General features: G+C 35.7%; 1 protein-coding gene across 4 annotated transcripts in view; it reads left to right on the forward strand.

Annotated features, from left to right (window-relative positions):
* Positions 1–13,432, forward strand: part of ASH1L (ASH1 like histone lysine methyltransferase) — a 214,309-nt gene that overhangs the window by 16,636 nt on the left and 184,241 nt on the right. For all 4 annotated transcript variants that reach the window (XM_033414639.2, XM_033414638.2, XM_004284597.4 and 1 more), the window contains one exon: positions 9,893–10,413. In XM_033414639.2, coding sequence (XP_033270530.1) covers positions 9,994–10,413 — 420 coding nt within the window. In that variant the 5' untranslated portion in view covers positions 9,893–9,993. The remainder of the gene's footprint in view (positions 1–9,892; positions 10,414–13,432) is intronic.

Consider the following 13,432-nt stretch of genomic DNA (forward strand, 5'->3'; position numbering starts at 1 on the left):
TATTAGGAATTAGAAGCAATCTAGAGATGATTTAAATGCATGTAGGTTATACACAAATACTATGCCATTTTATATAAGGGGCTTCAGTATTTTCGGATTTTGGTATTTGTAGGGGTTCTGGAACCAGTTATCCGCGGATACTGAGGGATGACTCTACTTCATGCCTTTTCATTGATGAATAACATTTCATTGTATGGATAATGTTCCTGTGAACATTTGTGTACAAGTTTTTGTGTAGATAAAATTTTTTAAAATATTTATTTATTTATTTATTTATTTATTTTTGGCTGCGTTGGGTCTTTGTTGCTGCACGCAGGCTTTCTCTAGTTGCAGCGAGCGGGTGCTATGCTTCCTTGCTGTTTGCGGGCTTCTCGTCGTGGCTTCTCTTGTTGCAGAACATGGGCTCTAGGCACGGTGGACTTCAATACTGTGGCACGCGGGCTCAGTAGTTGTGGCTTGCGGGCTCTAGAGCGCAGGCTCAGTAGTTGTGGCGCACGGGCTTAGTTGCTCTGCGGCATGTGGGATCTTCCCGGACCAGGGCTCGAACCCGTGTCCCCTGCATTGGCAGGTGGATTCTTAACCACTGCGCCACCAGAGAAGTCCAAGATAAATGTTTTCATTTCTCTTGGGTATATGCCTAGGAGTGAAATTGCAAGGTTATGTGGTAACTCTGTTTAGCCTTTTGAGTAACTGCCAGACTGTTTTCCAAAGCAGCTGCACCATTTTACATTCCGACTCCAATTTTTTCACAGAAAAGTTTTATGGAAAATAAATATAATGTATTTACAATGTAAATGGTACCCTCTTGGAAACGACTCTTTTGTTTAGTGTATAACCAAGTGGATTGGCCCTGAGTTGACAGCGCTTAATCCTGGTCAAAGTGTAGTAATTCACTAATGAGAAGATCTTTCTGACGTTAACTTCTGCTTCCCTCCTGTTGCCATTTTAGAATTCCCTAGGGATAGAGTTCAATGTCCCTACATGTTCCTTGCAACCATGGACCCATCCCTCCTTTTTAATTTAATTTTATTTATTAAAAAAAATTTTGTTTGTTTTTTTGTTTATTTATTTTGTCTGCTCTGGGTCTTAGTTGTGGCATGCATGCGGGATCTAGTTCCCTGACCGGGGATTGAACCTGGGCCTCCTGCATTGGGAGTGAGGACTCTTACCCACTGGACCACCAGGGAAGTCCCCATCCTTCCTTTCTTTAAAAAACAGTTGAAGTTATATATATTCGATTTGTATTAACTTTGCTTGTCAGGAAGAATTAAGTAAGCTTTGATTAGATTATCTGTCTGACAGTCGATGAGTATAGTTTTTTCCTAAGGATTAGCTTTGGGAATTCTTTCTGTGTATATTTTCCTCTTGTGGCTTACTAATTATAATTTATGTCTGCTATTTCACTTTCCTGTTCTGAATTTCTGAAGTAGTTTGTTGGTATAGTAAGTATTTCTTTGGTCATGAGACACATTCTTTCCTCCCAGTTTAACGTTTCTGAAAGTAGGAAATAATACAACTGATAATTACATTTAATGTGGTAGTGGCTTATAAAAAAATTTCCTCCTGAAAATGCGGTCATTGATTCATGAAGCCTCTTAGAATCAGTGGCATCTTGGAATTTAAGAAATATATACAATACATAAATATAAAAATAGCTAGATTTACTGGTGATTAGTACTTTGAAAGTTAGGAATTGTTGGTGATTGTCCCTGTCTTTTAAATAAAGGGTTCTGTAGCTGAGTAAAAAAGCTTAATTTGTCCAGCTTTTTAAGTGTAGTTTTTGTTGTATAAGTCATTTAGGGACATAGTTTAAAATTTTTTGGTATCTTCATGAAGATATTTTAGCTTTTTCTGATTTCAGTGACTTATGTAACATCAGTGATTCAGTGGTTTAATGTAAAACATCTTAAACCAGTTAGGAAACTGCTTACTCTTTTACTGGTGATATACATAGAGCTTATTTTTTAAGTTATAAAAGCAGTATGAGATTAAATAGTGTTTAGACAATTAAAATATCAGTTCTGGGCTTCCCTGGTGGCGCAGTGGTTGAGAGTCCACCTGCCGATGCAGGGGACACAGGTTCGTGCCCCGGTCCGGGAAGATCCCACATGCCGCGGAGCAGCTGGGCCCGTGAGCCATGGCCGCTGAGCCTGTGCATCCGGAGCCTGTGCTCCGCAACGGGAGAGGCCACAACAGTGAGAGGCCCGCATACAGCCAAAAAATTATATATATATACATATATATATACACATATATATATATGTATATATATATGTATATATATGTATCAGTTCTTTAATATTTCAATTTTCATTTTGTCTGTTCTCTATATACGTGATTAAAAATATAGTAATATGCATGTTGGCTTATTCAGTCAATAGATACTTACTGAATGCCTTTTATGGTCCAGGAACTTTACTAAGGATATAGCAGTAATAAGGCAGATAGGATTCTTATTCTCATGAAACAAATGGTCTAGTGTAAAATATGGATATTAAGCATATAGCTTACTGGTATGATAAGTTTTAAGGGACTTACAGTATGCTATATGACCCCCTAACAGGGAGATCTCCCCTGGTCTAGGGGGTTAGGAAATGTCTCCCTGATAAAGTGACCTTTAAGCTGAGATGGAAAGGATGAGTAGAAGTCATCAAAGAAGCAGGTAGAAAAGAGTACTAGGCAGAGAGAAGTAACTATGTTCTCCTAGAGGGAGGAAGACAGAGACATTTGGGGAACTGAAAAGTACTTAGAACACTTGTATGTCACACATATGTTACTGCTTTTGGGGGCTTTTATTTGCCCCTGCTGTGCTTATAGAAGAGTGGGAAGAGTGTGGCTAGAGTTAGGTAGGGGCTGATAATAACAAAAAAGTAAACGTAAACACTGGTGTGTGTGTGAAGTACTTTTGTAAGTACTACTCATGTATTAGTTCATTGAACCCTAACAACAGTTTCTATTCATGGATGAGAGAACAAGGCATAGAGTGCCTTGCCCAAAATTAATATACCAGAACTGGGATCTGAGCCTGTGCATTCTGGATCCAGAGTTTGTGTCTTTAACTACTGTACCATACTGAAAATTTAAGTTATAAATTATGATTAGGATAAGGGACTTTTATATCCAAAGGTCAGTATGAAAGCATCCAAAGGTTTTAAGCGGAGAAATGACATAATTAGATTATTTTTAAAATCATCCTTCTGGCTGGAGGAAGGGACTGGAGGAGAGCAAGGTGGATATACAAAGGAGTTAGAAGGCCACTACTATATTTTGGGTAGGAATTGGTTTTTTGGACAACTCAGTGGCAGTGGAATAGGAACTATGTGTAATCAAAAATTATTTACGTGGTTTTCACAGGTTTTGGTGTTAGGTTGAGAAGTCAAGGATGATCCCCACATTTCTGTGATTACTTAGCTAATATGATATATTCTAAGAAATATTATGGTCATTTATAAGAATTTTAAAGAGCATGAAACCCAGGACAAATTAAAATGCACAATGAGCTATGAATTTTTAAAAGTTTTGTATAGTTAATTTATATCTGGTTTTGAATGTTGAGAAATACAACAATGATTACAGTCTCTAACTATGTTTAATAAAGACCACAAAGGAAAATGAAAATTTATCATAGATGAGTCAAGCTAGATTTTACTTATTTTAAGCTAAAAATCTGCAAACATTGTTTAGTCTGCATTGTGTTAATTTTAGATATGTACTTATCCAAAAAAAATGTTATTTTTACGTATTAGGGAAAGTTAATAAGATAAATTATCTTTCTTACCAAGTTAAAACTAAAACTTATAAAACTCCTTTTATTTTATGTTCATATATTGTCATACTGCCTCCCTCTGTATATATCATGTGCCTATATTTCCATCTGTCTACTTGACCTTTCTACTTAAATGTTTCACAGGCATCTAAAATTAAACACGTTTATTACTGAACTCTTGATCTCCCCTTCTGTGTCATTCTGGCAAACAACTTATAGAATGCTAGCCCCATGAGGGCAGGATTTTTGTGTTTTTTTGCAGTGCTCTGTAAGTTTCTGTTACATAATGGGCACTTAGTAAATATTTGTTTAAGGAGTGTCTAAATGGTACCACCATACAATTCTATGATTGCTCAAGTCTTCGTATTTTATTTCCCTCCCCTACTACTTCTTACTGACAAATCATATCTATTATACCTCTAAAATATCTCTTAATCCATCCATTCTTTAAAATTTTCCAGTGCTACTACCCTAATCTGTCAATCTTATGACTGTTATTCCAGAAACAACTTTTACTATTTTTCTAATCATTCTCCCACAGCAACCAGAGAAGTTTTCTTAAAATGTAAATTGTATCATTACTCTCCTTTTCAGAGCTTCTTTTTGAATTCCATATCTTTCATGTAGGCCAACAAGACCTTCTGCAAGCTATTTTCGTTTAACATTCCATTTTCGTATTGTGCTGTTCTCCATTTGGTTTACCTACTGTTAACCTTTACAGTCTCAGGGAGTTTTTACACCCACTGTTCCCTATTTTTGGATCATTTTCACCTCCACATTTTGCCTGACTATTCCCTGCTCGTACTGGGTCTCAGCTTATAGTTACATGTTTTTCTAAGATATGTTCCCTGCCCCTCCACGTTTCCTTGATATACTACCTCACATAGTAGTACCTTCACATTTATTAGGAGTTATATGTATTTGTATGATCAGTCATTCATTTGTAGCCCCTGCTAAATTTGAAGTTCATGACACCAAGGACTATATTTGTATTACTTATGACTATATCTACAATGGGTATCACAATTCTCAAAACATATTTAGAGACTGTGAAAATATTTATTGAATGGATGAAGGGATAGATTAAGAATGGTGAATCCATAAAGGAAATGGTGGACTGGTTAGAGAGGTAGTTGGAGAGCCAGTAGAATGTGTGATCATAGCAGCCCGGTGAGAGTTTCAAATATCAAATATGCCAAATGTAGCAGAGAGGAGTAATAAGATGAGGACTAAAAATGATCTTTGGGAGGCAGAATAACATAGTGTTTAAGAGGAGCCAGGCAGACCTAGACTCTACCTTTTATTGGCTGTTAACTTGTCTTTTCATCTCTAAAAAGAGAAGAATAATAGTAACTACCTCATGGTGATTGTGAGGCTTAAAATGAGATAATCTGTATAAAATTTTTAGCATAGAGCTTTGCACATATTAAGAGCTCAGTAAAACTTTGGTATTTTTATTATTTTTAAATTGCTAATGCTAAACCCACTGTAAGGACTCAATATTTGTAGTACTTAGAAAATATATACAGTTGACACTTGAACAAAACGGGGGTTAGGGGCGCTGACCCTCCAAGCCGTCGAAAATCCACATAGTCAGCCCTCTGTATATGCGGTTCCTCCACGTCTGTGGATTCAACCAACTGCAAATCATGTAGTACTGTAGTGTTTACTATTGAAGAAATCTTCATTTAAGTGGACCTGTGCAGTTCAAACCCTTGTTGTTCAAGGGTCAACTGTAATTAGCAATTTTCTAAAAAGTTTGTTCATAGCTAAAATGATCTGGGAAAAAGGGCTTCATGCGGTAGATTAATGTTAGTTTCCCTTGAATTGGGCTAGACTGTTTTGGATTGTTTCAATGGTCTGAAAATGTAAATCCCAAAGTTGCACGTGAGATGAATGTTGAATTTGCCTCTTTGAGCGTGAATGAAGAGATTCTAGCATTCTTAGTTCTGTGTTTCTCCTTGCAACTGTGTTTTAAATTGAATGTATTATAGTAGGAAGCAGAATAAGTTGTGTAACAACATAGCATCCTTGCCCCTGGATGGAAGACCTAGATTGTATAGATACATCTTTCCAAAAGCTGAAAGAATATCATTCACAAAGAACATTGCTTTGAAAATTCAAAAACAACGTCTGGCAGCTGCTGTAGGGACTGCTTTTCAGGCAGTTTACATTTAGTAGATAAAAGCATTCTTTGTTGTGAAGTATCTTCAGAACTTGGATTTATCTTTACTAGAAACACTTAAATTTGGTATGTGGAGTTTGCCAATCATGATTTTCCAGTCTTACTGCCTAAGTGGATTCACAGAATATGCCCAAAGGATACTATTCTTTTTTCTCCTTGATCAAGTTAAGGAACGTAATAGTTCTCTATTCCTACATACATTTCTAGGGTAGTGATCAATATTTTCAAATTAATTTCCTTTTCAGTTTATTGATACTCTGCTATTATTTAATAATCTGTGTCACTTGGTTTCAGTTTTTTCCATTTTTAAAATGAAGAGAATCATGCTCTCCAAACCCTTCTCTGGAATGTTTTGAGAGTGAGTAAGTGCTGGTAAAAAATGCTTTGAGTTCTTTGGAAGAAATACAGAAATTCTACTTTATATATTTATAAATATACATTAAGACTTCTGTAATTCTTCCATTATGAAAATCAAAAATTATAGGGAAATTTTAAAATGTGTGTACTTGTGAGTAGTGTATGTAAAAGTAGTTGTTTTTGTATAAATTATTTGTTTTTATTCCAAAAAGGATTTCTTTTAATAACTAACCAATAAGATATTTGGCAGGTCCATCAGTTCACCATTAGTAACACGAAACCCTGGATGGGCATTTGAATTTAAGAAACAAGAAAGAGGAGGGAAAAAACTAGAAAAGGAATAAATTGAAGCCAATAACATGTAACCCACATAAGGCATGGAGTTAATTTAAATATTTATTGACTACCACCTATGTGCCAGGTACCGTTCTTGATGCTAGAATAGTACATTGAACCAAATTGACAAAAATCTACTTCATGTGGACTTTACATTCCAATGGAAGCGTGTAGACAATAAATAAATATATTGTACACCAGATGGTGAAAAGAGCACAGGAGAAATAAGACAGGATGAGTGTGAGAAGAGGTGGGATGGGTGTTTTTCTATTTTGTAAAGGGAATGCCTCTTCTATAAGTTATATTTAGGCAAAGACATGATGGAAGTGACAGAGCAAACCATGCAGTGATCTGGGGAAAGGGTTTTCTAGTCAGGTAGAATAGTAAGTGCAAAGGCCCTTAGGTAGTATTTTCGTTGAATTTGAAAAACAGAAGAGTACCTGTGCCCCTCCCCCCCTTCTTGGAACTAAGTGGGGAGACTGGTAGGAGATGGAAGAGAAGTAGAGGGGATTGTGGGGAATTTAGACCATTGTAAAGACTTTGGCTTTTACTTTGAGTAAAATGGGAAGCCATTGAAAGGGTTTTTGAGCAGAGGAGTGACATGATATGATACAGGCTTTAAAAAGATTATCCTGCTGTTGAGAAGACTATAAAGAGATACAAAGGCTGAAACAAGGAACCAGTCAGGAGGTTATTGAAATAAATAGTACAGGGCAGATATTATCAGTTGGATCTGATTGGTAGCTGTCAAATTAGTGAGAAATAGGTTCCACATATATTTTGAGGGTAAAGAAGACTTTTCTGACCGAGTGGACATATGGGGCATTAGAAAAAGAAAGGAATCACAGATGATTCAAAATTTTTGGTCTAAATATTTCTGGTTGGAGTTTCATTTATTGAGATGAGTAAGCCTGTGGGAAGAACAGATTTGGGGAGCTTGGCGAAGGTGAATTGACTTTGGACATGTTAAGCTTGAAGTGCCTAATTATTAACTATCTAGTCAGCGTGTCAAGTAGGCATTTAAATATATGAATCTGGAGTTCCAGGAGGGGTCTCAGCTGTTCTCTGTCTGGACATAGAAATTTTTGAATCATCTGTGTTAGATGGCATTTAAATTCAAAAGACTGGATCTGGTCATTTAGGAAGTTAGTGTAGACAGAAAAGGAAAGAGCACGCCCTGGGGGCACTCCAGTGTTTATAGAGTTAGGGGAGAAAAAGAAGAACTGGCAAAGAAGACTCCTTAATCAAACACTTTAGTACTTCTGCACTGAAGTGTATGACTGTTCATAGAAATTGTGGTAATTAAGACCAAAATGGATCCAGATCAGGTCAGGTCACATTTTGTCACTAGGGTGTTACGAGAAAACTTTTGATTTTCAGAGTTTTGAATTTCAGGATGTGAACACATCGTGGGGAAGATAGGACTTTGTACTTTTAAAGGAAAGAAAGCACATGGCACAGAAGCAGAAATGAACATGATTTGTTAGGGACAGTAAAGAAAACAGAATTTTTAAAAAATATTTATTTATTTATTTATTTATTTCGCTGTGTGGGGTCTTAGTTGTGACACGCGGGATCTTTGTTGAGGTATGCGAACTCTTAGTTGCAGCATGTGGGATCTAGCTCCCTGATGAGGGATCAAACCCGGGGCCCCTGCATTGGGAGCTTGGAGTCTTAGCCACTGGAGCACCAGGGAAGTTGAAGAAAACTGAATTGACTAAATCATAGAGGATGTGTGTTGGGAAGTAAGGAAAGATTAGTTTGAGAAGTTAGAGCCAGATTACGAAGAGCCTTGAATGCTATTGTGAAGTGTTAATATATGAAGTGGTAGACAACAAGAATAATTGTCATATGCAGTTGATTTGAAAATTACTCTTTCAGCTGTTTGTGTGAATGAATAGAATAGGAATACACTTTAGTCATTTGGCCAGTATTTGTTGAGTACCTACTTAAAATGCTGCTAGCACTGCTAATAAAATCGTCGGCACCTTCTATTGAGCCTTGCTGAGTGCCAGTCATGGGGCTATGCATTCTACTTACATTTCTTGTAGGAGTTGTAAAAGTTGTATCATATGATCTTTGCCTTTGAAACTCTTATAATCTTGTTGAAAGAAAAGTCTTAAGGCACATAGTTTAAACTATAAAATATTCTACTGCATAAATGGAACTTTCTGAGGGATAGGATGTTCTTTTTTTTTCCAGATACTGGTCCTGGATCTTGATTTGGATATATGCTTGAAATAAAGGCTAGTCTGTCAGTCCTCAAGAATAGTGAATTATTTTGTTTTGGTTTTATATTCTCTAGTCACTAGATTATATGCCAATCCTATACGGTTTCCTGAGGATCTTTATTTATGAGAAGGGGGTTGCCCTGTGTGGATTATTCAGATTCTCTGTTAAGGTGTACAAACTATTGTAAAATAATAAATCTACGTTCTGGTTTTAAAATAATTTATAGATTTGGGAGATTGAAGCATGACCACTGACTATTTGCTATTGGGAAAACGTGTGAAAATATATTTCTGCTGTTTAGAGTTTTTATAACAATTGTTCTAAATCATTTATATAATTATTTAATGTTTGTCTTTCTCACTAGAGTATAATAAGGCTTGTAAATATAGGAACTGGATCTGTTTTGTTGAATACTGTATTTCCAGGGTGTTGCACAGTGCCTGGCACATGATAGGTGTTTAGAAATACTTTTTAATGAATGAATGAGTAAATGAATTCAGAGTTGAATTGTAAACCAGCAATAGAGATAATTCCAGCCTAAGAGTCCTAACCTAAAAAGTCTACCACCTCTTATAAAAAATATTGGAGTGCTGAAACCAGCCCAAAACATGGTTCTTTGCCTTCGGTGAAATTGATTTTATTTAACTAAAACGTAAGAAACACATTCCTTTGAAACTGAGGAGTGTTAAAATATATGATATTATTTTTATCTTAGACTGTGTTTGCTTTACTGTCAGTTGCAGAAGCTTGTTGCTTGAGTTAGAACAGTGGATCTTAAACATTGATTTGCACCATACCACTACAGCTTATTTATGGTATCTGGAGAATAATAAACTTCTTCTGAAATTTAAATTTATTTATAACTAAATGAATTTAAATCCATTTTGAAGGGCATTTTGATCCATTTTAACTGATTTTCGGTTCTTCCTGATCTTCTTCTCCTCCCCCTATACCCACTTCTCATGTTAATAATTGCCTCTGTTCTGATAAATTTTTTGTTATGGTCTATCCTGCAGAGAAAGAGATGCTGGTTGCCAGTTTTGGAGATCCCTGTTTTTTATGGAACACAGTTCTGTAAAATTTTCATAAGATTCCTTGGCAATAACATACACTTGTGATGGACCTTAGAAATACTGCTATGTTAGGATTGGGTTCTGATTCCGAAGGATTTTCAAGAAAGAGTCCCTCTGCTATCAGTACTGGTACACTGGTCAGCAAGAGAGAAGTAGAGCTAGAGAACAACACAAAGGAGGAAGAGGACCTTCGCAAGTGGAATCGGGAAAGAACCATCGAAGCAGGGAAAGATGATGGTTTGACTGGTGCACAGCAACAGTTTTCAGTGAAAGAAACAAACTTTTCAGAGGGAAATTTAAAATTGAAAATTGGCCTTCAGGCTAAGAGAACTAAAAAACCTCCAAAGAACTTGGAGAACTATGTATGTCGACCTGCCATAAAAACAACTATCAAGCACCCAAGGAAAGCACTTAAAAGTGGGAAGATGACAGATGAAAAGAATGAGCACTGTCCTTCAAAGCGGGTAAGTAGAATTCCCAACAATATGTGATGATTAACAATCTTTGGATTTCTCTATTAATTTTTATCGAACCTACGTACATATTTTAGGAATTTTGATTTTAATCTTTTTATGTTATTTCCAAATAGTCTGTTTTGTGAGCCAAAACAGGCCTTGAGGCTTGTCACAGATATGAGTGATGGTATAACCATGTATGCACTTGTAAAATTACGGCAAATATTTTAAATGGGGTATATCCAGATTGCTGCTCCTACATGGCCTAGTGGAAAGAATATTGATTGGATTTTTAGTTAGGAAACCTAGAGTTGAATCTTGCCCTCCTGTTTACTAACAATGTGACTATAGACAAATTAATAGAGAAGAAACTGAGGCTTAAAGATATTAAATGATTACAAAACCACCTACCTTTCAGGATGGTTCTATTCCTGCTGCCCTCAAGAATTTTCGGAAGGTGGATTAAAAAATTTTTATCTAGACCTTTTTACTTGAGACAATGTTAGAGCTTGTCTTGCACAGCTAATTTTTAAAGGGTTTTGAGATGATTGTCTTTAGTAATCTTTCTATAGTATTTTTTTAATAGTGCTAATAATGAGGTTTTGTACTGAAAGGATTTCACCCACAATACATACTTATTCTTAATATATAAGTAGTTTATATCCCACTTATATTATTTGTAACAGAATATAGTTTGTGGTTCCTGAGGAAAGCTATCTGTATACTTAAAACACTGTTGGTAATGGGTTAGGTGTTTATTTTTCCAACAGTTACTTTAGCATAGGATGTTGACTATATTACTGCCCTCTAAATTAGTTCTTCATAAACGATGGAAAGAGCATGAATTACAGAGTCAGAACCAAATTCAAATCCTGGCTTAATAACTGTACACAGGCAATTTGGTTTATCTTAACTGAGCTGTGGTTTCCTCATTTATAACATGGGGCTATTAATGCCTGTATTAAATGGGTATATAAAGAATTAAATTTCAGTAGCCAAGACATACAACCCAAGTACCAATCAACAGACGATTGGCTTAAGAAGATGTAGTGTGTACGTATGTATGTATGTAGATGTGTGTGTGTATATATGCATATATACATATATGCTTTTATATATATATACACACACACACACACACACACACAGGGGAATATTACTCAGCCATAAAAAAGAAATAAATATTGCCATTTGCAGCAACATGGATAGACCTAGAGAATATTTTACTTAGTGAAGTAAGTCAGACAGAGACAAATATTATTTGGTATGACTTATATGTGGAATCTAAAAATAATATAAATGAATCTTTATATATAACAGAAACAGACTCATAGACATAGAAAACAAATTTATGGTTACCAAAGGGTAGACAGAGGGACAGAGGGACAAATTAGGAGTATGGGATTAACAGATACAAACCACTATACATGAAGCAGATAAGCAATAAGGATTTACTATATAGAGCAGGGAATTATATTCAATATCTTGTAATAACCTATAATGGAATATAATCTAAAAAAAAACTGAGTCAGTTTGCTGTATATCTGAAATGAACACAATATTGTAGGTCAACTGTACTTCAATTTAAAAAAAGAATTAAATTTATATATAGTAGTTAGCATGTGGTGGATTCTTGTGAATGTTCTTTTTACAGCCTAAGGTATTGCTTTACAAGGGATCTCTGGAAGGGTTTGGTTATCTGTACTTGCTCTCAGCATATGATGGTCTGTGAAGAATTTTGTGTTTGTTTGGATGCGTTTTTACATAGTTCTTACTAGCTTCTCTGAAGGGTTCATGACTCCAAAAAGATTAAGCATCAGTGGCTAAGGAGAGAAAGATGCACTGTTATGAGGCATGTTGGTAGTCTAAGAAAGCTTGGGAGTTTTGTTTTATTTATTTTAAAGCAACCAAAACATTTCCCCCCAATTCTTCAAAAAGTAGTTGGGTTTTTGTCCATGCATTCATTTATTTATTTATTTATTTATTTATTTATGGCTGTGTTGGGTCTTTGTTGCTGTGCGCTGGCTTTCTCTAGTTGTGGTGAGCAGGGGCTACTCTTCTTGTGGTGCGTGGGCTTCTCATTGCGGTGGCTTCTCTTGTTGCAGAGCACGGGCTCTAGGCACACAGGCTTCAGTAGTTGTGGCTCGCGGGCTCAGTACTTGTGGTTCACGGGCTCAGTTGCTCCGTGGCCTGTGGGATCTTCCCAGACCAGGGCTTAAACCCATGTCCCCTGCATTGGCAGGTGGATTCTTAACCACTGCACCACCAGGCAAGTCCGTCAGTGCTGCTTTTAAAGCAAATATTAAGCCTTAAATTTCTAGTAAAAACATAGAAATATAGATCATATATTTTATTTCTTAATCAAACTTTTCTTTCAACAACGTTCAGAGGACAAAAACAAGACCCTCTGAAAAAATAATTTGCTATCCTGGTTAGTACTAACTCATTGATAACTGTTGATGTAATTTTTAATGACAAAACTCAAGTTCAGGTTCAAAAATGAAATTTTCCATTTCTTGAATTATGTGACATATTGTTAAATTTATAGTAGTTTACTTACGGATTCTATTATTTAGAGTGATTCAAATATGTCATTTAGTTTTTAAAAATTTCAATCCACCGTTTAGTAACTGGCATGTTAATAACTAAAGTTTAAAGTTTATTTTATTTTTTTGAAAAGTATTAGATGCTCTTCATGTCATATAAGTTATAGATTTTAAGGGTCCGATTTCTGGTTCTTTTAATGTATTTTCCCCTAGTTTTATTGCGATATAATTGACATACAGCGCTGTTTAAGTTTAAGATGTATTTGGTTTATTTTTCATTACTTTTGAGATTTATCTTTCTGTATTACATTTTGGCAAAACTAAAAAATGTCATAACATTCAGTGTTGGCAAGAATATAGGGGAAACAACCACTCTCATGCCCTGTTGCTGGGGAGTATATTGATACTGTACTTTAAAAAAAAGAACATTCATTCATTCATTCCACGCCTGGTCTTAGTTGCAGCACGTTGGGTCTTTTTTA

Source organism: Orcinus orca, chromosome 1, assembly GCF_937001465.1.
Source record: "Orcinus orca chromosome 1, mOrcOrc1.1, whole genome shotgun sequence".
NCBI lineage: Eukaryota > Metazoa > Chordata > Mammalia > Artiodactyla > Delphinidae > Orcinus > Orcinus orca.